General features: G+C 41.0%; 1 protein-coding gene across 3 annotated transcripts in view; it reads left to right on the top strand.

Moving 5' to 3' along the window:
* The window catches only part of LOC137800117 (kazrin-like), a 149,243-nt gene that overhangs the window by 80,685 nt on the left and 41,017 nt on the right, over positions 1 to 27,541 (top strand). For all 3 annotated transcript variants that reach the window (XM_068597148.1, XM_068597146.1, XM_068597147.1), the window contains exon 4: positions 24,404 to 24,511. In XM_068597148.1, the coding sequence (XP_068453249.1) occupies positions 24,404 to 24,511 (108 nt within the window). The remainder of the gene's footprint in view (positions 1 to 24,403; positions 24,512 to 27,541) is intronic.

Here is a 27,541-nt window from a genome sequence, read left to right as displayed (position 1 = left end):
TGACTTTTCATATTAACAGCTGTACGGTGCACATAAGAGGAGAAAGCCATGCATCTCAATCTGACAAGGACACATGGCAGACATATAATAGCATTAGGTGTCATTTACCGTTTGATGATGATCCATGATCTAGAATTTAGCAGTTTGACCTGTTTTGATCAGAGCCATCTTCTGTCATCTTCTTCTTTCTCTTTTTCTTCATCTCTTGATCACATAGATCTATGCGAGTGAAGTATACATAAGACATGAATACAGTTCTAAGATTGTCTAAACGTAAAATAATGTGTGACCTACGTTCAACATGACATACAGTACACACACTATTGACAGCTCTTGTTTGCAGTTATCAGCCACCCGCTGTTGAACAGTAATTTCACTTTTGGCCTCTAAACTGTATTTATTACCTTTTTGATTGGGAGCGAGTGTGTTTCATTTGTTCCATTATTGTGTAAGTGCATAATGTATTCCATAAAGCATTGCAACCCTCTTATTCTCTCAGCAGTCAACACAGCCTCTTATATTTGGTGCAGAGTGAACCAAGACGCTGCATTGGTAGTATGTTGAGCTGAAAAGCTACAAGTCCAGTCATATACACAGTACCATGTGTAGCCTTGGTGACACACTGACAGTCAATATTCTGCCGCGTCCGCCATGACCACTGTCTGCGGTGTCTTTGTAAACCAGCACATTGCAGCAAACCAAGGTAATCTTGAGTAAATGCTCAAACCAATGCCAACAGACCAACCTGGGCTCTGCAAGTAACATAAGACTGGAAGTGTGTTTCTTCTCTGTCTATCAGTCTAGGAGGTGTAATCTTTGTTAGTATTGCCAAAAGCAATTTATTGAACATATTTGCTGTCTTATGACTTTGGAAATGAAACTCAAACAGATGTTTCAAATTACTGTTTGATTGCCTGAATGTGATCTCTCTGTGTCAAACAGATCGCAGAAACACAACCAATCAAATATGTAGTGACATCAAGCTTTGGGTTTTGGTACGCTTGCTTTGAAACATAGTTACATAACGTGATTAATACCGACACACCAGCAAGACAATGTTCTGTCAAAGAAGGGAAATAAATATTATGGAAATACACAGCTCCTAATTCTGTTGCTAAAATGTAATACTGGCCCTATAAGTAGTCAGTCTGTGTCTTTCCTCTATTTCTATCTCAGTTAACTGGCAATGGCTACATGATGGAGGAAGATTCAGTTTACTTCTTATTTAAACAAAATAAAGGGTTTGGAGAGACTTTTCTTTCTCTTTATTTCATTTTTCTTCTCTCCTTCATCTTCCCTCTTTTCCCTGAGGGATTGTTGTCTGATAGTGACGTGCTTTTTATCCTCTTGTTCCCTCTCTCTGAATGTCAACTTCAGGTGTTTCTTTTCTGCTCATTCTTTTGTATTTTTGGCATTCTCTTAATTAAAATTATTGTTTGTGTTGTTGCTCCTCACTCGTCTTCAACTTGTTTCCAACGTTTGTGTTTAAGCCTTTTTCTCTGTGATTTGTTTAAAGGTTAGTCAGTGTGGGTGGACAGATGTATTTTTCATCTCCTTTCTTTCATCTCAGACACATGCTTCTGTGCTGTTTGTTAGTTGAGCTTTGGTGTATCTAACACAATCCTGTGACATTCTCATCCATAATGTGGCTGCAGAATTTACCACTATTTGGCATCATGCCATGGCTTATCAGTTGTCACAGTTTCTATTTCTCACTCTGTGAGTCTTACTCCGCTTCTCCCAAACTTGCCCTCTGTCCCAACTCTGCAATTTGTGGCCGCTGAGGAAGTGACAGGATTGTTCCAGGTCAGACATGGAGCTTTGAACTCTACGCCTCTTTGCCTCTTATCCAGAAAATGCCATACTTGCCTGGCCACGCTAGCTTGATTTCACCTCAGAGCCTTAGCCTTTAGTCACGCTCTGATAACTGATTGACTAAAATGGCAGGCAGTCACAACAAAGCTGGGCCCTAAACTCACACACATCCTGGTTACCTGCTGATGCTTAGGCTGGCAAAATCAATTTAGCAGTGCATCTTGGATTGTGAACAGAGTGTGTGAAATGTGTTTATTATGGTAACACATAATCACCAACGATAGGCTGCACAGTGGTGTAGTGGCTAGCACTGACGCCCCAAAGCAAGATGGTCTGGGGTTCGGATCCTGGTCTGCAGGTCCTTCCGTGTGGAGTTAGCATGTTCTCCCGTGTCAGCGTGGGTTCCCTGTAGGTTTTCCAGCTTCCTCCCACAGTCTAAAGACATGCAGCTTAGGTTAATTGGACTTTAAATTGCCCGTAGGTGTGAATGTGAGCGTGAATGGTTGTCTGTCTCTATGTCTGCCCTGCGATGGACTGGCAACTTCTCCAGGGTGTACCCTGCCTTTGCCCATTGACAGCTGGGATCGGCTCCAGCACCCCGCGACCCTAAAGAGGATAAGCGGTTTGGATAATGAATGGATAGTCACCTTTATTAGTAGGTTGCACCTTTTCACAGATCAATTACAAGTACTTACATATAGGCACAGATACAGAGTATTGTTATTCGTACTTAATAATACCGCTACAGAGCTGACAAGGATTTTCATTAGATGTTCCTCACTTTAATATACAACATGATGCTCTGCTATGCAGTGGTATTAGGTGAGGTTGTATTGGAGTAGTTTTGAGATTACAAGTACATGAGTGTCAGACTGAAACCCATATTGGCATCAGTGCATCGCTGCTACCTACACTAAACATCCATATTTTAGCTTTGTCATTGTTACCATATTAGCATTTAACACAAAGCACTTGTGTTTCACAGCGCCCCCGAGTCGTAGGCTAGATGTAGACTTTTAATCTTGTTTGCATATACGTGAACAATTGTCACCCTTATGCCCTTGTTCTTGTCACAGAACGACATGCCTTTGTGTTCTTCTTTTTGCTAGTCAGTACTCTTTATCTCTACCATCCCAATTCCTACAATTGATCAGTGTCGAGATATACTGGTTTAATTGTAGTGTCATAAGTCTTACGGTTTAATTTTGGAAAGATAATGAGGTCTTTTTGCTGAAATTAGTCTTTTTGCAACTGTTTGGCCCCAATTTAGGACGAATGGCCTTTTGTAACCAGTTATTTTTACAATGTGAAGTCATTGTTGCCTTTCAGATCTTATTGCGGGAGACAAAATGAGTCATTTGTTCTGTGATGTTCAATCTTAAGACTTCAAAGATAAGAGGCCCCTATTCGCTCCTATGATACACAGTGTTTAGAGCTCCATTCATCAAATCATCTGTCCCCAGACACACTTCTGTCTCCCTCTTTTCCTGAAAGGTGTCAGCTGGCACAACGTAATTAGAATCTACACACACCGCATCAGAATGACTTTCAACAGGCTCAGTCAGGCTCTCATGTTAAGTCTTTAAATCTTCACAAAAGGAGTAATCTGTCATACACTTGTCTAAACGACGAAACGGAGATGCTTAGGATATAAAAAGTCAGTTTTGTCTGTAAATCTCCCAGACATTTTACACGTGAATTTATTGCTGGGGCACTTTCATCACCCCCATGAGATGTGCTCAAATTATTAACAGAGTTAGTAGGATAATCATTAGCTGACACAGGATTGTGTCAATGCAGATCAATGATATAAGTGTTGTTATGCACACTGTCATCTTTTGGCAGGGCAGCTGTGAAAGTTGTCTGGTCTGCTGATATTTTTTATCTGGCTGACTTCTTTCAATTGATTTGAGCTAAATGCAATTTTTGCATGGCTTTGTGGGAAAGAAGTGAGAGGAGAAGCTATCGTTGTCTAATTTGTATGGTACCCTGTCTGACACGAACATGCACAGGCCGGATGAGAACAAGCTATTCTTGTTTAGAGAGTGAGGACATAGCAGTAATATGACACAGATTGACAGAAAGGACAGGGGACGATCAATTGAAACAGAGTCAGAGGAAGGATAAGAGATATGAGGAGAATTCAAGATGGACTGACAAAAAAGAGGAATGAAAGGTTTCCTGTAAAAGGACGTTATTCTAAGATGTAATACATCCCGCACGTGTTGGCGCTTCAAAAGTATAAGCGATGTGCTTTGCATTTCTGTTTTTTTTTGTTTGTGCATATTTTAGCCAAATATACACCAAGAAGGTCAGAGCTCAACAATTAGTTGATTGGTTCGTTGTCAGAAAATGTGTCAAGTTCATCATGAAGGCAGCACAATGGCTCTTCTGATAGTGTGTACATTTTTTGTATGCAGGTGATGAGCTCATCTGAGCTATGCCTGCTCTGAATCGCCTCTTGAACTGCTATGAAAGTCCTTCATTAATCCACAACTCCAAAGTAAAAGCTGCCGTATTGCCTCTAAGAAGTGGCACCTATTCAACTATTATTACTCCATTTACAATCATGGAAAATGGAGGAAATACATTTTTAGCGCAATAGTTTGCAGCATAAGTTCGTGCAAATTTATTTAATTATCTGTCAAGTCTCTTATGACTTGACAGGTAATTGAGAGGAGTGTATCCATATCAAACTAATCCACAATTAGTCATATAGGTTGAAATTAAGCACTATATCGCGCAGAAAACACAACACAAGAAAGCAATCAAGAACAAGACACATAACATGTTGGAGAGCTCACCTTATCTTCCCACCTTAGTCTCTCCCCAACAGCATAAGACAAGAAAAACTGCTTATGAAGATGTAGGTACTTTAAATAGACATAAACGTCAATGAAAATTGATCTGAATTCCATCAATGTCTGCTCCTTCTCTCCTGAAGCACTGAGAACATGCAAGGAAAGTTAGAGGGACAGCCAATGACAACTTGTCCACTGGCAAGGGCAACTGACAGAAATAAAACAGACAAGGAACCCTTGACTGCCACAAAATGCTGACTTGTTGTATGAGTATCCTTGAAGTGATGGAGAGCCCCGAGTGACAGAGAGCGATTCACATGGGAGATCTAAGGTGAGAATGGTGGAGAGACAGCGAGAGACATGGTGAAAGAGATCGAGAGATCTAATGAGGAAGAGAGGCGAAGAGACAGAGTAACGGAGAGTATGACAGACCTAAAAAGGGAGTGCCTCCGGGTCTGCAAACCTACTGCAGAGGGATTAATGACGCCAGGTCATACCCTTAGCTTGTTTACAAAGCGACACACAGCGGTTTTCACGATTGCTGGCTGCCTTTGTCATGCTGGAGGGCATGAAATATACTCTGCAACTACAGTACCCAAAAATGCAACTATACAGGGGCGGACCTGCGGAGCTGAGGGAGTGTTAATTTCAGTTGGCGTGTGATGAAAAGACAGAAAGTTAGTAGATTATTAAAATTCAGATTTAGAATGCACATATGAACAGGACGTTTTCCAAAGTTCAAAGATGACTATGAAGGTTGGCGAGGAGGAAGGATGAGGGCTCTCCTCTGGCCTTCGAGGCCAACTGGCTCCGCTTTAGGTGCTGTGGACTTACTCACGGGACATATTTACAGTGACTAACTAGGACACAGCTGTAGTTTATGTGGAAACTTATGTGGACTTTTTGTTTTACTAAATGAGGACCACAGTGCTCGCTGGTGCTGAGGAAAGTGGTTTGCCTGTTGTGTAACCTTGACCAAAAATATCCCACTCAGCATCTCTGGGTTGCAGTGAGGGTGAACTCCTTTGCCTCTTCGTCAGGACACGGAGTGCTTTAGCACGCTGTACTCAACACAAGAGGCCTTTTCATTCACAGAAATATCAAACACTCTGTCCACTGTCCAGTCTGTGAAAGTAAAACTGACCTCTTTGTCAATGCATCCGTGTAGTATCCATTACAGGAAGCTGCTTTTAACTGAGAGGGACCCCTTAATTTAACTGAGAAACTACTTCCAGGTGACCTGTGACCGGACTGCTCCACTGTATGCTATTCTGAATATAGGACACCATCAACTCCACTAGTCAGCTTCCACTCCCTTATGTCATACTCCTCTCTCTGCAGATAGCTGTTTGCTGTTTCTGTTGATGTATTTCCTGATAGGCAGAGTTTAGTGTAGTGTATTTTATTTTTAAAGGATGGATCTGTTCATGTTATTTGGATGTTTTTTCTTTTCTTAGTTCCCAGATTACGAGTCAAAAACGCTCTCACAGGATGCACATCAAAGGACAACTACAGTGTTTAAAACTGTTTAAAAAGCTAATATTAAATATGAGGTTTTATACCAATCAGTGGAAAAAAAGGCCCGTTGTTATTTTCCACCAATGTCTGACAATCAGAAAATCTCAAGACATTATGAAAAATGTAATTACTGACCATAGGATTCAGAACAAATCAACAGTCTAAGCTTATGCTATATTTCATAATCAGCAGGAGATTCAGAGAGAAACAGACAAGCCAGTGGTAGTTAAGGGTGAGACAGCCACTCCCAGTCACTTACATGTCCGCTGTGGTGGAAATAAGACAAATAATTGGCAGGACAAGGCAGCAGCTTGACAAGGACAGTTGTAGAATAGCATGGGGGGCAAATATAGCAGTAGACATGGTACAAATCCTGGCAGTGTCAAGGTTCAAAGAGCACCAGCCCCTGCCAGGTCTGTCTCCTGCTGTTGTTGGCAGTGTTTACTCACACAGCACTTCCTGCTGGTGGCAGGCAGACAGAAACGTCAAAGTCCGGTATCCGCAACACTTTGAAACTTTCTCCACTTCTTTGCCTAGCAACACATTGCAGTGACAGCTTACATCACCACGCTTCTTCTGCCCGGAGCCTCTCAGCAGCGATCCGTACAATGGTAAAAGGCAAAGCGTGGAATAAGAAAAAGGGACATGAACCGCTGACAACAATTAGAACCATTCTGTGATGTGTGTTTTGTCAGTGCAACCTGACGGGAATTCTTGTGAGTGAATGGTTAAGTGACGTCTGTGATACATTTATCATTAGTGTGTGTGATGGCTACACACACACACACACACACACCAAGCCTCCCAGTCTTATTGTCATGATGCTGGTACGTGATGTAAGGAATTTAGTCATTTTGTCACTTAATCTGATTTCTTTACTTCGATGCAGTAGTCCTGCATTTCATAGTCTTTGTCTCTTATGTATGACACTCATGACCATTAGCAACATGTGTTATTAGAAACATTTAATATAGGAATTGTTACCTCCAGGCTCACGGCTGCCAACAAAAAGGGAGGCTACACGCTGATCTTTAACACACAATCCTGTTTATTCTCAGGTCTAAGCAATTCACGCAAGGCATACAGGTGCAATAGGTCACGCTGAGTGAGAGAGAGACACTCCCACATGTGCAGCCTGTTATGCCCTTGGAGGCTGTCCCAGCTCCTCCCACCAGGAAGCCATCTTAGTTTAGGGACCCAACTGCAGAGTGGGAGGGTCGTCACAGAATGGAGCTTTTTGTCACGTTTTACAGAAGCGAGGCAACAAGAAAGCTAATTATTGCTCTTCAGGCTCTTCATCTGTTCCTCTTCACTATAAATTCACAGAGCACAATGTATTGTACACAAAGCTTCTGATAGTCACTTATCGGTGAATATGTATTGTGTTCGCAGTCATTATCTAGTTTTTCATCGTAAAACGTCCAAATAAGAATGTTCTGGTTTATATCGCTTCCTGAACCACCTACTTTCTTTACCTCCTTTTCCAAGACTCCTGGATGCTATGAATGATGCCAATTATACTCTATTAGTTTAACAGCCATGCCCACGAAGTCGCAGCCACACAGAGACGTCATGCACACAGTGTGCATTCGCAGCTACTCAGTGATACAAGGTTGCATCTGTGTGGTGATAACAAATCAAATCTGCTATCTGGAATCTATGAGGCTGTTGCATTACAGAGGACTGCAGGACATTGTATGGCACGTGTCAGTGTTAGCGCAGGAGAACACAAGCTAACGTAACCTTTAGCCATTTCTTTCCTTATGGTCCAGCATGTGATTAAAGATATAAATTACAAAGTCACATATGATTTTCTTGTTTTGCCAGACCAAACTGAACATCTTTACAGACTAAGTTGAGGCTTCAATAACAATTAGCTTCAAATCATTTATTTGGATATATTATAAAACAATAATGTGAATATATCAGGATGACATAACTCCACTGACTGTTGACAAGAGATAATATTCAATCATCCCCCAGCCTGACTATCTATTGCAGTAAATGTCAAGTGTTTGCGCTGTGAACCCTTTTCATTATTCAGACTGTTTCATCAGCCTCCAGCAGACTGCTGTGTTCACCTTTTAAACTGGTTGTGGTGATGTCACCTCTGAATGTTGCATGGACGAGATGATCTGCTTTGTGGATCGTGACATGAATCACTGCCTGCCTGTGAAAACCAGAGATGTAGATCAGAAGCTTGCTTGATTTGGGTTGTAAATGTCAGATATTTCTATCCTGCTGAGGTCGGGATTTCTTCAACAAGTCAGGATAGTTTCATGCATAATTGGCTACTACATGTATATATTTTCCCTCTGGAAGCCATTACTCTGTCAACGCTAGTATAAAGATATAAGTGTAGTGCTGTTAAGGTTATATGGGGACGGTGGATGTTCCAGAGTTTAGGGTTAATGCCTGGTCTTGTTGTCCATTCGTCTTGCTAGAAGGAAACGTATTACAGCCCCTGAGTTTCCACTCCGTTCTCTCATGGCACGTTGACTAATGTGACCGCTCCAGTGCCAACCCTCAACCAATATGTGTCTTAGGATCTTGTTAGCCATGGACCTGCAGTGACCCAGACGCCCGCGCCGGTTCTCTTAAAGCTAAAAAGGACTGATTTTCTTTTTTCCCGCCGAACTGCCTTTTCTAGATGTGAGAACTCAACTTGAGGTGACCACCCGTTGACCTCTTGGTCGCTTTTGCACATCCACAAATAAATAATGTGGCAATGATGGAGATGAACAGTGAGTGTTTGTTTTGATCAAGACTGAAAATAATGTTTGAAGAATAATGAATCTCACAGTAGATGCTTTTCAATAAGTTAGTTAATGCAGTTAGTTGGAAGGAGAGAAACATTATTTAATTATGTCCAAATATAAATAGACAATACAGATGTATTTAAAACAATGTCTGTAGTGTTGGTACGCCTATTGAGTCAGATCAGTCTAAATAATAATGAATACATACAGAAGGATTCTCAAATGTGTTTTGTTTCCTCATGCTTTTCAATGCCAACAAAAATAGTTTCATTACATATTAAAGAAAATAAATCCAGTTATTTATTAAGATTTTCAAATCCAATGTTGACGCACACACACAAACATGACCTATTTTAAATATAGGTCATACAAATTACAAATAAATATATTTTGAATCAGAAACATATTTGGATTTTGTTACATATATAAACGGTTCAACCTACATTTTCAAACAGCCTCTTCTATGTGAATTTCTACATTTTTCTGTGTGTGTGTATTTTTTTAGACTCCCATGAGGTTGCTTGATTCAATGCTTTTTTCCAACAGGTAAGATTAATTTCCCTGCAGTTTCACATGAGCGTGCCCCCTCAATGATCTACTATATTGTGCCTTCTACTATTGCGCCTTAGGAATGAGGTAAAACAGAAAGTCAGGCAGCTCGCTTTGGCGAAGTAGTCCATCAGTAAAAACAAAAGCAAGCAGGTCAAAGATCCCCAAAGTAATGAATGCAGCAACTGGATTGAAGGTTGAATCCACAAGTCCTTTCTTATGCGCGCTCATGTGATTGACAGAAACGAAAGCAGACTGATCTGGCTACTGGAAAAACAACTTTAAAAGAATTAATTGGCATTGGAGCAACACTTTGAATATGAATGTAACAACATCCATATATATGAATCAAAAAGTAAATGTGTGAATCCTTCTGTGTGCAAACAATAATATTGCGACTGATCTGAGTCCATAAGCACACTTTGCGTGGATCGATGCATCATGCACAAGAACACTGCAGAATCTCAGAGGCTGATGAGAGGCGACTGTTGCCCGTAACAGCCCGCTGTCCCCTGCCGAGTCCCCCTTCCAGTCCCCTCCTTTCCCCGTTAGCCAATCGATAAAGCTCTGAGGCACACCTGAATGGTTGCCGCCCTAATGGTGCTGCTGCTGAGTGCTTTGGTGAAATGATGAAGAGGTTTCTTTTATAGACCCTTAACAGCCGTTAAAGCCAGCTGGCCAGTTGTATACCCATGACACAAAGCATTCATTATATTCATCGCTCTCAAATGTTTTATGTCAAGTAAGTCCACCTGGATAATGTACACAGGGCATATTATTTGTTTGTGTTCGTGCCTTTGGGGCTTGTTAAATGGATTCAGTAGGAATACTATCCATGCGGTTAATGTGTTCTTTACCCCATAAAATGAAGGAAAAATATGTGAAAATAAAATTTATAAATAAATTTAAATAAAATCAATTACAAGCTACTGGGATGTTCTTGACTTTGCTGTGGCCCAAAGCAGTAGTATTTCAGTGAACCAGATTCCATTTAGAAAACCTCTAATTTTACTTCAGCAGGGTCTGACAGTACCGCCGTTGGTTTAAGTTCTTCTGGTTTCATAACCAGTTAGAAGGTCCTCTCAGTGACTTCAGATATAGATACATGGAATATCATGACCTGATTTATTATGCAGGTCCCTTTTCAAATGTATTTTATTTAGATAAAGCTGTGAAGCACTCTTGTTCTTTCCTAACCTCCTCCTGCCTCCCACTCGCACCCTTATCCATCCCTACAAGCATCTGGGAGTTGTCTAATGCTTGCTATCAGCTATCTGCCATTGGCTGTTGAACCACCCCCGCTGGCGCAGTGAGGGGTTAAGTGTCTTGTTGAACACAACAATCAGCTGTGATTGTTGATGGAAGATGTACTCCTTCGTTTTCCCCATGCACATCTCCCAAACCGGTCTGGGATCTGAACCCCTTGACCTGCTCTCGCAGATTTTCTATATTTCTGGTTATTTCATCTCACTGCATGGAATCTCACGGCTGAGCAAGGTCAAAGGGACATGTTACTGTATGTTATTTATTTCGTACACCTCCAAAAAGGTGGAAGACAGAGATTGGGAGCATTTAGATTACCTCTTGACAGCGAGCCGGCGGCTCATAGCTAACAGTGCTGGCTTTGCAAATTACGCTGAAAAAAGTTAAGAGTGGCTAAAAGTGTTTACCTGAGGATGAAATAGAGGGACGACGTTATCAGCCATAACTGCCGTATGAGAGCACTGCAGTGCAGCGGCGGGGAGCCAGCCAGTGGGGTACATGAACTTACAGACTCTAACAGACACAGAGACAGAGAGAGATTGACTAAAATCTCTGAGCATTTCCCAGCCAAACCTGGCCTCCTCTTAGGAACCTGTCTCGTGTTGGAGATATTCAATGAGACTTGTAAGGTGAGGTTGAAGATATAATAATTTCCACACCAATACATATTGTAAGAAAGCAGAGCAAACATTGTCAATACCAGCCACTATTTATTTAATTATACAACATTTAAAGACTTCACTTATGGTGAGATATAATTCCAAGTTATCATGAATTAACCAGCATCATCTGCAATACGTGCAACAATGGATGGTATGCTTATTAATGAAGTATTTAAGCATCTAGTTGCTGACCTTTTAACAGACCAAAACAGTACAACAATTAGTGCAAACCACTTTGAACGCTTACAGCTGCACTTTTTTTTTAACAAACTGTATGAAAAGGGCTAGCGAGAGATGGAAACTAGAATCGGTTGCTCCACTTGCCGCATGTCCTCTAGAACTCCAAGGGAATACCACGACCGTCATTTGGTATTCATGATACAGGATTTTCCCCAGTCGATGACTGAAGTGCTGAGTTGTGAAAAGATTTTGCTTGATGTGTAACATGCCTCAGAGCCCACCGAAGTTTATGTCTGACAGTTGGTTGGCCTTGAAGTTGGGGGTAAGCGATGCTTTACTGGCAATTTGTTTTGCAGTCTGCGGCATTGAATAAGTAGCGTAGCGCTGGGCGCTGTCATGCTCCATGAGCTGCATGGAACTTTGGTAACATGTTTGATTTGTTGTATCTGCACGGCTTTGTTCTCTCTGGACGAGGAGTGTGTGTGTCCTTCCTACTGAGAACAATTTGATCACTTTTAAGCAGCCGGCATTTCAAATGATTTGATTCAGAATGCTGTGCAATGTGGGTTGCTGTGAAATACTGGAATTTGCTTTTTTCCATATTCATGCTATTGGTTGCAAAAAAAAGAAAAAGTCAGAAAAAGTCATTCATTCAGTTCAAGTTGGTGCTGTTGCATTTTTATGTGTGTCAGCTTTTCAGATACAGACAAGAATGCATAAACATTTCTGTTAGCTTGGCCCAGCTGTTTGTAATTGATGCAGCCATGATCCTCCCGTTAAGGCCCATCACTCTCCACTACAATACCATGTGCAGAATATACACAGCAGCATCGCTCTGTGGCAGTGTGTGGTTTCTCTGGCGACCAGAGTAGTATCAATATTTAGATATTCCACCTAAAATACACACTAATCAAAGTAAAGCGTAGAATATTCACAGACAGTAACATAAGATAAATACACACACTTCTTACGCTACGTGCTCCTCTCTCTCTCTCTCTCTCTCTCTCTCTCTCTCTCTCTCTCTCTCTCTCTCTCTCTCTCTCTCTCTCCCATGCTCTCATCCTTTTATCTATTCATGTCAGTTTTCACACTGTCTTATAATTGGGACCATTTGTAGCTGCTTCTGGGCAACACTGTGGCACATCTATCACACAATGCACGGGCCAGAAACATCAACACAGACACTCAGGTATAATGATCCCCGGATGGACAGACTTGTCTTCCTGTGTCGACTTCTGAAGCCATAATTGTGAATAAAATTCCTGAGTGCGTACCGCTGATTTTTGTTTTGACAACATGCATCACTCACAGAAATAATGCATTTGCCCAGATCCCTCTTGATCTCATTCTGAGTCTTTTTTTGGTTCCAGCTGTTTGATGCTCCGCTTTGTGATTGTAGTTTCTTTCAATGTGTATCTTTTTTTTTATTGCTGCAGCAACATGAGCAGATACATTTATTATCAAACTGATTTAATTCACAAAACCAGTATACCCCAACTGAATAGGTAAACTGCTCTGTGACCTCTGAGCTAATAATAATAATAATAATAATAATAATAATAATAATAATAATAATAATAAGCTAAATATCTGTATGTACTGCTCAAATATTATATGGGGAAAAATAAAACAGAACAATAACTTAATTTGACTTAAAAAACAATAAGCAAATGAAAATGTAACATTTCCAAATGTACATAAATGAGGCAGGGTTGCGGTGTTGGGTGGCTTGTGCATGTGTCTCGTGATTGTCTGATTGTCTTCACCTGTGCTGCATCATTGTTTCCACCTGTGTGTCATTACCTTCCCCTTGTAATTAAACCCTGTATGTCGCATGTCCCCTCGTGGAGTTGTACTGTGTAACATTGTGCGCGGCCGTCCCTATCCTGGTTCCTGCCTTTTTTTTCTGTTTCGTTGGGATACTGTTTGTTTTTAAGAGTCCTTTCCTTGTTTCTGTTGAAATTAAATATTCTTTATACGATTGTTGGCGTTTGGGTCTTTACTCCCTCCACCCCCTTGACAATATATGGTGAACCATCATTCAAACAAATGCAGTTTTCAGCCCAATTTCGAACTCCTTTTTGGTTCTATCAGTTTAAAGTGCATGTCACATTAGGAGGAATTACACAGCAGGCAGTTCAATGTCTTCACTATGGCAAGTCCTCCTGCCAAAGACCTCAGCCATATCAGAAGACATTGCCACCCCAGTTTTCCTGAGAGTTACCAGATTTCACTGCCCACTCCTGGGCCCTGTTTCTGAGCAGGTATATTAAACTCTGAGCCGACTAACCCTGAGATGGAGAACTCTGGTCAGAGTGTGTTCAATTATCTCTGAGTTCCTATACTTTTAGTTAAGCTTGTGCGTCGTGAATGAAGAAAGCCTCATCAATGGAGGCTCCATTTTACTTCAGTGGAAGTCGAGATATTAATTCATGTTAGAGATAGACGGACTGTGCATATATCTGAGTGGGAAAATTATTTAATAAGTGAGCACAATTAGGATATATTTTGTATTGTCTAGTGCTGTGAGCAGGCAGGACCGAAGTCAACAAATGGACATCACCATGATGTTTTTGCAAGTTAGTTCATTTTCAGATTTTAGTCATTAAATACAATACATAAAATACAAATCCAAAATAATGCAAACAAGGGTTCGGTATGACACCAGGAGTTAGAGTTGAGATGCTACCAATTCCTGAAAACAAGGTTCAGACCGATTTTGTAGCCACTTACGTATCCATTATGTAACGCTGTGTTTTCTCCAAGCGCCACAGTCAATTCAGAGATTAGGGCCACTAATGGACACGATGGTGCATGCTGCAGAAGCACAGATGTGGTTGTCAGTAGCAACAGTCTCAAGAGCCATAGAAGATTTCCTGGTTTTCACAAACTCTGCTTTGTTTCACCGTTTCCACAATGCGCGACTCTGAACATCATGAACAAAAAGCACTCACGTTCCAGAATCCAGACATTTGTCAGCCTTTTTTTTGTTCTTGTCTTCTTGTGTGTTGTTATTAGGCCTGGATGGAAGTTACCTGTCAACACTCAGTGTTGGCTTTTTGATGCTGGCCTCATTCCCTAAAAAATTGCCTGAGACAGAGGGAGGGTTCAATGTTGTAGATAAATGGATTGAATCACATTTGCTGTGTGTCTGCGTATTCGAGTCAGAAACAAAACAATAGGGGAATGACCTCCTGCAAGCTGCTCAAATTCTTCCCAATATGGTATCTCACTTTTTCAAAAGTGAGCAAACAGAGAAACATTAAGAGGGAGACTGAGGGAGAGAAAAATGGATGAGAGAAGAGGACGAGACAGAAAATGAGTAAGGGAGCGAGCTGAGAGGTGGAGATGTGAGTGGGGATCCTTGGGAGAGTGAGACAGTCAGCGGATGAAAGAGTGAGGAAACAGAGGTGAGTGTGTGTCAGGTGTTAGCCTCAGCTGATTGCCTCTCATCAGAGAGGGACAGGAGAGTTGTTAGCGGGAGGAGTGGCTGCTTTTTTGTCGTAATGCCTGTGCGCTCCCCCCGGCTGCTGAGTTGATAGCTATTGAGCTGCAGAATAAGTATTTTTGCTGCTTCGAGGAAACACATTTCCTTGTATCAGCGCTCACATACTTGCACACTAGGCATACTGTGTACATCCCATACATTTTGACAGAAATACTCTTATTCACTCATTAATTCCAATCAGCTGCACTGCTTCCAACTGAACCCAACACGTCCTACACACCTTTCATGGGAGAAGCCCATCAGAAAAGAGGAAGGATGAGGCTATTAGAGCTGCTGCATGGTGTAGAATGTGAACCAGCAGGAAGTATTGAGTTTTACTGACGACAGCACAACACAGGGACAAGAAACAGTCACATAGAATCAATTTGAAATAGCTCATGAATGACAGAGTAGTTATGTGAAAAAGAGAAATATTGAACCAAAGGTCTGTTTCTTTCTACATTTTACATAGAGAAAGTGAACATTTATGGAACAAACATGTTCAAAGGGCACCACGTTCACTTCCCCCCTGCAGCATCTTCAAATAGGAGTTTTAGTTTTTCTCTTCTTTTCTAATCTTGGTTTTCTTTATTTATTTTTCTTTCCATTGTAGCAGCTGATCCGTTTCAATCATTCCCACCCACAATGTAATTATATTATTCCTTGATTGAGGAGATCGAACCTTAATCATATTGTCTTTATTTCCTGCCATCGCTCCCTCTTTACCTTCCTCCTACTCGGTCATTACGCCCTGCGTTTCGTTTTCTCCTCCTTCGCTCCTTTTCCTCGTCTCTCACGGTCTCACTTGACATGTCTGCTCTCATTTCATCTCGTCCTCTTGTTCACTTCCTTCTGTCTGTCTCCTTCCATTCGCTGGCACACTAAGCCTCAGAGCAGATTCCTGCTGTCCTTCTTCACGCTCCACGCTGTGATGTAGGATCACATTTTGTGACACTGATAAGGGCTTATTTGAGAATGGATGCGCATATACGATCATTTGTATGATTTTATATTAGATCAGATGCAGCAAAATTACGACAAATAGCTTCCTAAATAGTAGCAGTTACTCAAGGAGGTCCTCTTATTCTGCTGTTGGATATATATTTTTACTGATCAAAGATTCATTTATATTTATCATACTTTCCAGCCATCATTAGTATGGAGCAGTGCATTTTTGTTGGGAAACATATACACATAACTATAATAGCTTTCTTTTGTGTGCATAAAGTATAACTATTTTGTTACTACTATGTTCGAATGATTAGTTTAGGAAAGCAAACTTAAACAACGGGCTGTTTAAATGATATACTGGTTTAAGCATCTGCTACAGACAGTCCACAGTACAGATGTTTGGGATAACAAGTAATATGTGCACTTCGAAGAGATGCATCCAGAATTAAATCTGTTTTTTTTTAATTTTATTTAGATCTTCTTCATTATTTTTTTCCCCAGCATTTAACTTTGCCACCAGCTTGACAATATATTGGGATACGACATTGATCATTCTGTACCCTCGTCTTCTTTGTGGAATATTATGCTTTTGTTAACTGAGTATTTGTATAATACTTCACAAAGTGGCATGACTATTTGTTGGCGTCATCAGTCATTGAATCTTCCATGACTGACAGCAATCCATAACCATGGTTACGCATAAAGAAATCAAAATGACAAAGACGAATAATGACATCTGGGCATGTTCGTGAATTTAATCAGTCATAGTAATATTGAATAATTACTATGCTCTTTTTGGATGAAGCTCTGAAACTTGTATCCCAAAGCAAGATGCCTAATTAGATCCCATCAAAGTAACAAAAGTTATTACATGTTTATGCCAAACATGTGTCATGGCATTTATGACGAAATGCTATGAAATGCTTATATATTATCATACTATAAAAGACTCAGCAACATAAAAAGATAAGCTGCAAACAATGCACATAACACTGCTTCGCCAAGGCAAGAGGATATAAAAGAAAAACAGCTGCCAGGGTCCTTTGGAGAATACTACACTTGAATAATTTTGCTCTGCCTTCGAGTCATAATTGGTACTAAAAGCTGCTCATATAAAACATTTGTTATGGATTTAATTAATACATTGATTCTGAATAACTGGGTGGTGCTGTAGAGGATTTATTTTCAATTTTACCTTCGAGGATTTTAGCAAATGCCAATAGCGTTGAAATAATTGTTCAAATATCTTTATTCTCACTTCACATTTTAAATTAGTTTATTAAGTTCCTCTGTTTTCTATTTAATGTGGTGTAATGCCAAGTCCCATGGTGCCTTTTGCTAATGTTGTCAGAATATCATTAATGCAGTGTTATGGTTTGTTGGAGGGATTATATCTCCCGGCTGGCCTGGGAACGCCTCGGGATCCCCCAGAATGAGCTGGAAAATGTTGCGGGTGAGAGGGGGAAGCCTGGGTCAACCTGCTGGGCCTGCTGCCACCGCAACCCGACCCCAGATAAGTGGCTGGAAATGGATGGATGGATGGATGGATGGACTATTCTAGATTTAAAGGAAATCTTTTGGGAAATACGCTTATGAAATTAGCAGAGAGATTTGAGAATCAATCTTCTCATATATCGCTCAGCTAAAAAGTGTATTTCCTCCTTTACAGGAATTCGTTCCAAAAACTTCACTTCAGCTTTTCCAACAATAAACTATCCTGTGGTTATGTTTGATCTATAAAGTCCATTCTAATTCATCCCCACGGCAACTTTTCACCATCTTACTGCGTGAGTGGATCTTCACACATGTAGCTGGTGAATGACAACAGCTGTCACAGCTTCTGACAGCGAACGTTGCATGTCATTAACATAGCCACTAATAATCTCTCACTATCTCTGTATACTTAATACAAGCATCCTCACAGACGCAGCAGAGTGCCAGCAGAGATAACAATACACTGTAGGTGGAACGATTCACATATTATTTAAAGCCTATCAAATGAGAAATAAATGTAGCACGTTGTCAGAGGACACAAGTTGTATGATCATTCATTTTCCTGATAGGAGCTGTCGCACAGCTCTCCATCTCCCAAAGTGCTTTGATTCTCGGGATAAATATGGTGTTGAAGTGACCGTGCTCAAGCCATTTTAAAGCTGTAGTGCTTGCAACCACTTGTCCCTGGTTCGCCATGGATCACAGCAAATAAGCCATTTTTCTATATATACACAGTGGTGATGTGCACATTCCTCTGACGGCCCCTGTGACAATGACATTCTAAACTACTAATAAAAGCCAGTTTCTCCTCAGTTTAGTCTCCCGGGCTGCAGCTCATTTTCTCCCGAGCCCTCCTTACACAAACTAATAATATCCCCAGGTTACACACTTCTTTTGAATGGCTTGCTGTGGACATTCAGAAGCTTTTCATTACAATATGAATTGACAACGAGTCATCTTAAGATCTCCGATGGTTAGCGCTGGCGGCTAAACGTTAAGTGCTAGCTCCCCACTATCACACCCCCGGTTATTAGCTCAATTTATCTGCAGGGTATTTATAGGGCATCTTGAATTGGGGTCTTGAGGCAGGTGATGCAAGAGGGAGGAGGGAGGCCTGTCCTGGCTGGTGGTGATTAATGCATGAATACCCAAGCTTTATCACAAGTCCAACAGCCTCGGGACCAGAGAATGTCAGTGCAATTAAAGGCGGGTGGCAGTTGTAAGAAAAGAGAGGCAGTGCCTATCTACAGATTGCAGACAGAGTCGGGGAACATGGGCAGCTCGGTGAAGGTTCCAGCAACAGTGCCTATTCATTCCTTAATCACCTCCACTACTCATTAGGGCTTTCTTTTGTTCCAGCCATCGTCTTTTTTTCCCCCACTGAGCCAGCAGATAAAATATGGCAGGCTCAGAAGAGTGAGAAGCTTGGAGAACCCCATTAAATGGCGACAGAGAAGGGATAGAAAATGAGGGAAATGAAGAGGTGGCATTGGAGGGGTGGAGTCAATCAGCTAAGGAAAAAGAAAAGACTCAAGGGAGAGTGCTGGTGACAGGGATGGAAGGAACTGTCCGACCATGAAGAATAGTAATTTATCTGGACCTTAAGTTCAGGACTGCTGCAACATTCAACCAGAAGAGCAGAAGCGTTTTATCATAATCATACACAGTTCCGCTCATTACAGCTGTGACTGCATGAATTACCCCTACAATATTCTCCACTAACCTGTGAACTGGAACTCTGCAGGAATGTGAAGTACTGCGTTTTAGTGCAGTAACTTGATGTACATTAGTGGTTTTATTAATCATTTTTCCCTTTTAATCAAGCATGCAGTCCTCTTTCTGCTATGTAGACGTATCAAAGCATCCATAAGGTGAAGTCTGTTATTATTTTTGCCTGGTTAATCGAGAGTAAAGTCATCCTGAGTGGTTGGACTTGTCGGAGCCTTTCGGAGATAAAAAGAGAAGAGCAATGTTTTGCATGTGTTTGGGCCAACAGCGAAGAACCATAACAGTTAACTGACTTTGATAATGGCGACACCACTGATCATTGCAATGTTTATTGGCCAATTACTGAGAAATACACTGCCATGTAAACTGCTATCAGTTCATCCCGTTGACACCGACATGTGGGCCTATGTAGGTGAATGGAAACAGAAATGGGAAATGAGTTGTTTTCAGTGCAGCAATAACAATCAAACTGAAGCAGATTAGTGAAGACTTGTGCTCCTGAATATTTCCCTCAGCTTCACGGAGTACCTTTTGACCGACTACTCAACTTATACATCCCCTCAAGCAAGTGTCTGAGTTCTTCCAAAACTGCGCAATGAAGTCTGTAGTTTGAAAATCTTCAAACTAGTAGTTTGTTGTAGTTTCGAAATCTCCATTGTAGACACCCGCTGTTTTGAGGGACTAATTCATTTTGGGAGTTGCATCTCTCACTGACGGGGATTTCGTGCTGCATCCACGCTGAGAAGAGGAACAACAGGGGGCCCTTGTTAACAAACTCTGAGTCATCCATGTAACTTTTAGTATAACATTGTAAAGGTCACCGGCTGACTGTCCTAATCCACAGTAAGGTACTCAGGATCACTGGAGACACCCTTCAGGTTCAAACGCTGTTTTAACCAGGGTGTCCCATAGGTACCATGTATTAAACACTTAATTTACCTTAAACCTAGTTTAGCACATCTTTACTGCAGTTTAAGTGTTCTCATAACTTGTTTGCGAACTTGCATAAATCCTCCTATATTTGCAATAAGCTAATGTTGTCTGATGTATTGGTTAAGTTCTAACCAGGACTGACCATCTCTGTATGTGCCTCCGACATACTCAGACTAAAGGCACGAAACACAAGAGGGGGAGTAGGAGAAGTGAACTTAATATCAAAATCCTAATATACTTCTTGTTAGGGCTTGAACAGTTGGGACTTCATCAGTCAAGAAAAGGTTGCAAGCCAGAACAAGACCAAAAGATGTAAAAAAAACCTCACACAGTTATTCCTGCTTACTGTTATGGGTGATCACATCCCCGACTAGATTTATGTGCAATTCCTGTTCGTATTATTTTGAGATTTTCTTTATCAGTAATAAATATAATTTCTCTGCTGGGTTTTCGAGTTAAGGCCGAAACAGGTCATATGTGTTGGCCGACAACATTTAAAGCCAAAAGTGTTTCACAATGGCCACACTCCATCATACCGTCCTGCTCTCCCATGAGTGGTCCTCACTAAGGGGAAAAGGAAGGAGCTGTGCCGACCAGATCAACTGCTGCTTGGTGGGGATTCAGAGATCCGGATAATCACACCACTACAAAGTCAGATGCGGTAAAAAAGTTCTCTGGGCCAAATCGTTATTTATTTTATTACAGCAGAATTACCTCTTCCATCAGTTGTGTGCTCGGCTGGTTGAACAACTTATTATCGACAAAGTAAATTGAAGGAGTTTGATTGTGAGGAAAATGGTACCAAGCTATGAAGTGTGAGAATTTCTCTTCAGTGTTTGAATATATATATATATAATCACATTCACACCTTCGGGCAATTTAGAGTCCAATTAACCTATGCAGCATGTCTTTGGACTGTGGGAGGAAGCCAGAGAACCCGGAGAGAACATGCAAACTCCACACAGAAGGACCTGCCAGACCAGTATCCAAACCCTGCCCCGCCCAGGCCGAGATCCGAACCACAGACCCGCTTGCTGTGAGGCGTCTGTGCTAGCCACTACACCACCATGCAGCCTTGTCTGTCTATATGTCTGCCCTGTGATGAACTGACGACTTGTCCAGGGTGAACCCTGCCTTCGCCCCTTGACAGCTGGGATCGGCTCCAGCGCCCCACGACCCTAATGAGGATAAGCGGTTCAGATAATGGATGGATGGATAGATAGATAGATAGATAGATAGATAGATAGATATTGCAAGAATATTACCATTATTGCCTTTGTGTGTACTAATCAAAATACCAAATACAAGGTAGTGTGAGAAAAGGACAGAGCTGCTAGAAGACATATGAACATGAAATTATTTCACACAAGCCTTCTGTTTTTTGTAAAAGAGAGTTTCAGACGTTTGAATTCGAAGTTCATTTTTATAGGAATTTAAATGAAATAGACGGTCTTTCCATCTCTTGTTCGAATTACCATGTATAATGTATGCATTGTTTTAAGTTCCGCAAACTTAGTGATTTAATTTTATGCCAAATTGAAGCTGTGTGAGGGGCATGCACAGTGAGCTGATAGGTGAGTGTCTTTATCAGATAATATTCCTGCCGTCATGTGAGGAAAAGAACAAAGAACATCGAGGAGATGGAATCATAAAGGGGAAATGATGCTCTTATCTCAAATCCTTAATAGTTCACCCCAAACATGATTTATACTCCAAGGTTTATCGAAAGCTTCACTGTCATTCAAGGTGCAGTGTAGCAAGCAGTAAATGCAGAGAGACAAAGCAACACAATATATTGTTTTTGATGGTTTCTACGATTCCTCTATATTACTTTTTATCCCACCAACTGCCTGTCTTTCTGTGCTTTGTGTCTGTAGTGTTTATTTGACTTGAGTGAGCAGGGATAAAGACAAAAAGATCAATAAGAGGCTGTTGTACTTTACCAGACCTGAATATTTAGGGTGTTGAAAATGACATTGATTCAGAGTCTTGGACAGTGACACAGAAAACATGACAATTACCTGCTTGATGACAATCTAGCAAATAAAAAAATAATCCATTTAATTGCTGTGCTGTTGCACAAATGCACATCAATTCACACCGCAATCTCGAAAAGCTGAAACAATAGTAAGAACAGCAGCCTGACCGCTAACCTCTCTCTGTAAGCCTAAAAAACCCATGCAATTGATGTAACGGCAAACAAAAATGGTCAGCGAGTGGTAAAGATTTCTTGCTTCTCATTTCAGTGTGAAAACAGCCTAAATATACAAAGTTGGGCTGGAGTGGATAAAACACATCTATCTGTCCATTATGGTGACTCCCTAAATGTTCCTTTATTACATCCACATTAGGATTTTGATTGTTTGGGTCTTTGGTGCCATAATTTGTGGGACATATCTCTCACAATTACGTTGCATACAAAATAGTTGTTACATGATCAGCCAACGTCTTCATATCGGACAATGAGTGCTTGCTGAAAGGTTGCAATCTCAGTTGCAGTCTCTCTTTTTAATCACATTGATACATTATATAACATAAAATACGTCACTTTGTGAACCTGTTATATTGACCTTTGTGTTACATTCTTTGAATACACACATACACAAAGTGCCATCACTTAATCATAACATAAAGTAAATACCGGAGTCATACCGGAGCTCATACTGTGCCATATCCCCCTGCTCTCCCTTTCCCTCTCCATCAAGCAACCATCATGTCTCACTTATTCCTTTGCATTTATTCCACCACACCTTTTTTCCCCTTGATAAGTTTCTAAGTGTGGCTGAGGACCTGTCAAGGGTACGATGTAGGGAAGATAAAATATTTTCATGTGGCTATTGGGGCAGTAGCAGCTTGAAGCTAGCAGATAAGTATGTGCTGTGAATTTGAACATTATTCAAAACCTTAGAACTGTGTTCCTGGTGCCAAAGGCTGCACCATGGGCGCGCTTGAATAAGTATAGATTTGCATTTGGGTGGCAAAATGTTATAGGATCACTTTAGGTGTTATTATTACCTCTAAATTCGTCTCGACAAGTGTGAAGATTAATCTCGCCATAATGACTTCACCACCCGGAGGCCTCAGAGCTCTTCACCCAGCCACATTTAAGCGCAATAACAGCAAATAGTTCAACAAGTAACAGCGTCGTAGGTGTTGGGTGGCAGACTGATGGCAGAATGTACGGGAAGAGGAAGAGAGGGAGGAGGAGAGAGGAGCAGAGGTGGAAAAGTGAAGTTGAGCAGATGTAGTTTGCTGGAATGTGAATTTGACTGTGTCGAGCAATATTTTAATTCCATTTTCCATCTTCTTTTTTTTTTTGCTGCCAGTGTTCAAGAAGTGACACTTGTGACCTTTTGGGAATACTTCTTTTGAAATAAAAGCATCTGTTGGCAGGGCTGGGATGGGAGGACGGCTGAAGTTGACTGCAAATGTCGAAAGTAATTTTAGCATAAACTTTTAAGTTAGTTGACCTGGAGCAATGCATTCGATTTGATTTCTTGCTACGTACCACTGGTGAGGCTGGTCAGAACTACATTAGAAAGCACTGAACCTCACCCAAAATCAAATCACACTTTGGTCATAAAAATGCTAATATTCATATGCATCACTCTCTTAAAGTAGCGATTGTGTTTGTGCACCCGCGTGCGTTTCAGCTTGCATGCTCCTGCTACAGCCGGGTGTTCAGGCTCTCCTCAGGGACAGAAGCTGTGTTGCTGAATGGGAAGCCACGCTGGAGTCAAAGGAGTTTGTTCTGTGTGTATGCTAGAAGGGATGTGTATAGTGCTGCATTAATCTTTTTTTTTTTTCTCAATGCATTCTGTGCAGAGAGGTAAACGTACTCCGATGACGGCTTTATTATAGCATGCATTATCATGCAGTTTGGATGTAGACAGTCTTTTTTGCTCTTTCCCTTTTTGTTGTTGCTCTCTCCATAGTGATTTCAAAATGATTTCTAGAAACACATTTTAAAAAGCTCCAGTTGCACTTCTACAAGCTTCAACAAACAGAATTCACTCACAGACACTCAAATGAACAACGTTGGGACTTCATACTTGCTAATAACCAAACACCCTTCTACCAGATCCCAACAGCAGTTATGTGGGAGAGTTATTTCTAAGAACGTCTTTCTCTTTGCACTTACTCAAATTATTTTGTACTTCCATATGATCTTGTTACACACGCTTGAGCTATTTATTATTTTTCTAAATTCCTTCATACGTCATCTGTTAAGGTAACCTAGTTTGTCATTTGTGTTTCTCACAGATCCCTCTTCCCACACGAGGCAGAAGCCGTCAGCCACTGACCTCTGCTACAAGACTGAAATCAGCAGCCTGATGGACTTCAACTCTCCGGACGCTTCACTGGACAAAGGTAAGACCTGAACGCATCTGTTGAACCACCTGGTGGACACGTTTCTTTCCTGGAGTACCACCATGGTAGGCTGTTGGGGCATATATTTGCATTTATGAATGTACATGCAATTTTACAGTAATATACCTGTGTGGTAGAATGTAACTTTAGTACTGTACTGTTGTACAATACGTACAAGTTTCAATCACTTGTACTTTGCTTTAGTATTTCCATTGTATGCTTCTTTATGCTTCTAGTCCACTACATTTCAGAGGCAAATATTGCATGTTTTACTCCACTCAGTTACTTTGACACAGTTTAATTTGATATGGTGCATTGCCATTCTTCTAATCTATCATGTCGTATATAAAAAACAAACTTGCTCCACCTTGATGAACTACAACATCACAATACATTACTCTCTATAATAATATTACATTGTGAAACGACCCATTCTGCTTAAAAAGTACTTTTTACTTTGTGTCTAGTACATTTTGCTAGTGATACTGTCCTGTACTTTAACTTCAGTAACAATTTGAACTCAGGACCTTCGTTTGTACTTGAGTCATTATTATTTATGGTATTTCTACTTTAATTTAAGTCCAACATCTGATTACTTCTTCTACCTTTGATACAGCATATACATAGGCGTGTGTAGCTGCAAAGATGTAATCCATGAGATCAGGAAGAGCTAACAGCAGCACCTTTGCATCACTTCATCTCCCTTCTCACTATTGGCTACAACGAGCTTCCAGTACATGTGTTCTGACATTATGCGTTCAAGTATGATATTTGTATGTACATCAGTTAGTTAAATAAAAGATAATACAGTGAGTCAATAAAAAGCATATTTCTGAAAATGTTCTACGTGTATATTTAATTAAATAATTGTATTTGTAACAACCCAATATGGTATCAGTAAGTATTATATAACCAGTTAAACAGGTTGATGTGTTTGTAGTAGCTCCTGGTAAATTCAATAATAAATAACTGAATAACGTTGTATTTAACAGATAAAGTATACCTAAGAAACAACCACCATTCAAAACTGTTGAACAGCGTTTCCGGTAAAAGTTCCCTCTGTGCGTTTCATGTGCTTCTGTTTGATTTGTCAATTTGAGCTGCCCTGTGTACTGACAGTATGTTATGGCTTGCAGCGAGTGGAGATGTTCTCGTGGTTCGCACGAGGTTACTCTTTTGTTGTTGGATTGTTACTTTTGTAATGCATTCATACCTTCCAGTCCTCCTGTAAAACGCTGTCTCCGTCAACGGCGAATGCTATCACGTTTCACCGTCATCTGTGTTTACAATTCTGCTGTTTATGTTCACTCCCATGAACCATCCCCAGAAAGCAGCTTATGACTCGAGACTTCATCTGACTGGGTGGTCAGACGGGTCTCACGTCAGCGTCATCGGCTCCCCAAACAAACACACTTGTGGTTGTTGATCTCGAGTCTGTTTCCATGTTCCAGCCTTTTTCATGACAAAAGCTTCTTTCAAGGAGTTAGTTTTGTAGAGAGGAAAAAAGCAGTTATTGATGGCACCAGTAGAAACACATCTCTTGGACTGTGGATCCTGTTAGGCTGCCAGCTCCAGTATGGATCTCTAGTGTCACCCAAGGAGCCCCGGGGGCCCTTTCCTCATTAGAGAGTCCTGCTTAGGGATCTATTTGGCTGCCAGATCTCTCCTGTCTCCTGTTAGCGTCTGTCTATGTCGGGGCGATGTGAATGTGTGAAAAGAGGGAACAGTGTTGCAGAATTTGTGCAGGTTTGAAGTAAGTACTATACTCAAGTACAATTTGAGGTGTATTTTACTTGATTATTTCCATATATATGGGCATCCATACACTAAATTTCTGTGAGAAATATTGTACTCCATACTCAGCTATAGCTACTACTTACTTTTCAGTTTGCCATGTTGTACCAATAGATTACCCAACACTGTATACAGTTATAAAATGACATGTCAATGATTTATTAATAGTCCAATAATATAAATGGGGCCAATGACCCAATGACCCCTCTTGATATTTGAAGTTTATTTTACTTAAATACATGAAATAGTTGGTTATTTTCTTTTTAGTGTGGCATTATAACTTTTATGTAAGTGCAAGATGTCAACACTGACTCCAGCTCTGCTGGAGTCTTCCTTCTTGTATCCAATTGATGAAATTACAGAAGATGCTGAAAGAGTTTTGTTTTTTTGGGGGTAATTTGGTCAAAGTCAAGAGGGCAGATGCTGTACTTGATGAGGTTAGTTATGTGTACATTTTGAAATGAGGCACACACACTCAAACACACACACACACACACACACACACACACACACACACACTCTCTCTGTGTTCCAGCCGAACCAGCTGCTGCATTAGATCTGTGATTGTTTCCTGGGTGTTGGAAATGTGCAGACTCAGGAAAATTTGTGCACACACACACACACACCAACAACCCCTGCCAAGGCCACGTATATCACCACAAGTTTCACCCAAAAGAGAACGGGGAACTGAGCAGTTGTGTTATCAGCAAATTCATCGCAGGTCTGCGGTAAGAGCGAGAGACAGCGAAGGAGAGGGGAAACAAACGTTAGCCTTGAGCAGTGTATCATTATAGAGACAGGTGCTGCTTCTGCACATTAACTAACTGCCAATGATATTACTCCGTGGGTGAAGCTTGGCATGTGGGCTGGTTTAAATAGGAAGGTCAGTGCAAAGAAGTCAAACAGGGCACCCAGAAAAATATAGGCTTGATAGTGAAAGGGAGACAATGGGAGAAAGGAAAACCAGATGGGGTGAGGAGAACCGTGAGGAGGAAGAGGTGAGAGATGACCTCAGGACACATTACTGCCAGTGAATGTATTTTAATTAATGAGAGAAAGTTATATTGTGACGGGGGGGAGGAGAAAGAGACAGACATGAACAAAAGGACAATAGGTGAAGGGAGCATGTGATGGTGTGGGTGCCATGCATGTGAAGTGGTCTCTGCTAAGCACTTCCATTTTTCTCATGCACTGACACTTTTCAAAACACCTGCCCCCACCGAAGTCCTCTTATAG

The sequence above is a fragment of the Clinocottus analis genome, unplaced genomic scaffold (assembly GCF_023055335.1).
Source record: "Clinocottus analis isolate CAN_PGR_092001 unplaced genomic scaffold, fCliAna1.0.p SCAF_4, whole genome shotgun sequence".
Classification (NCBI taxonomy): domain Eukaryota; kingdom Metazoa; phylum Chordata; class Actinopteri; order Perciformes; family Cottidae; genus Clinocottus; species Clinocottus analis.
This window is presented reverse-complemented; position numbering and strand designations above follow the sequence as displayed.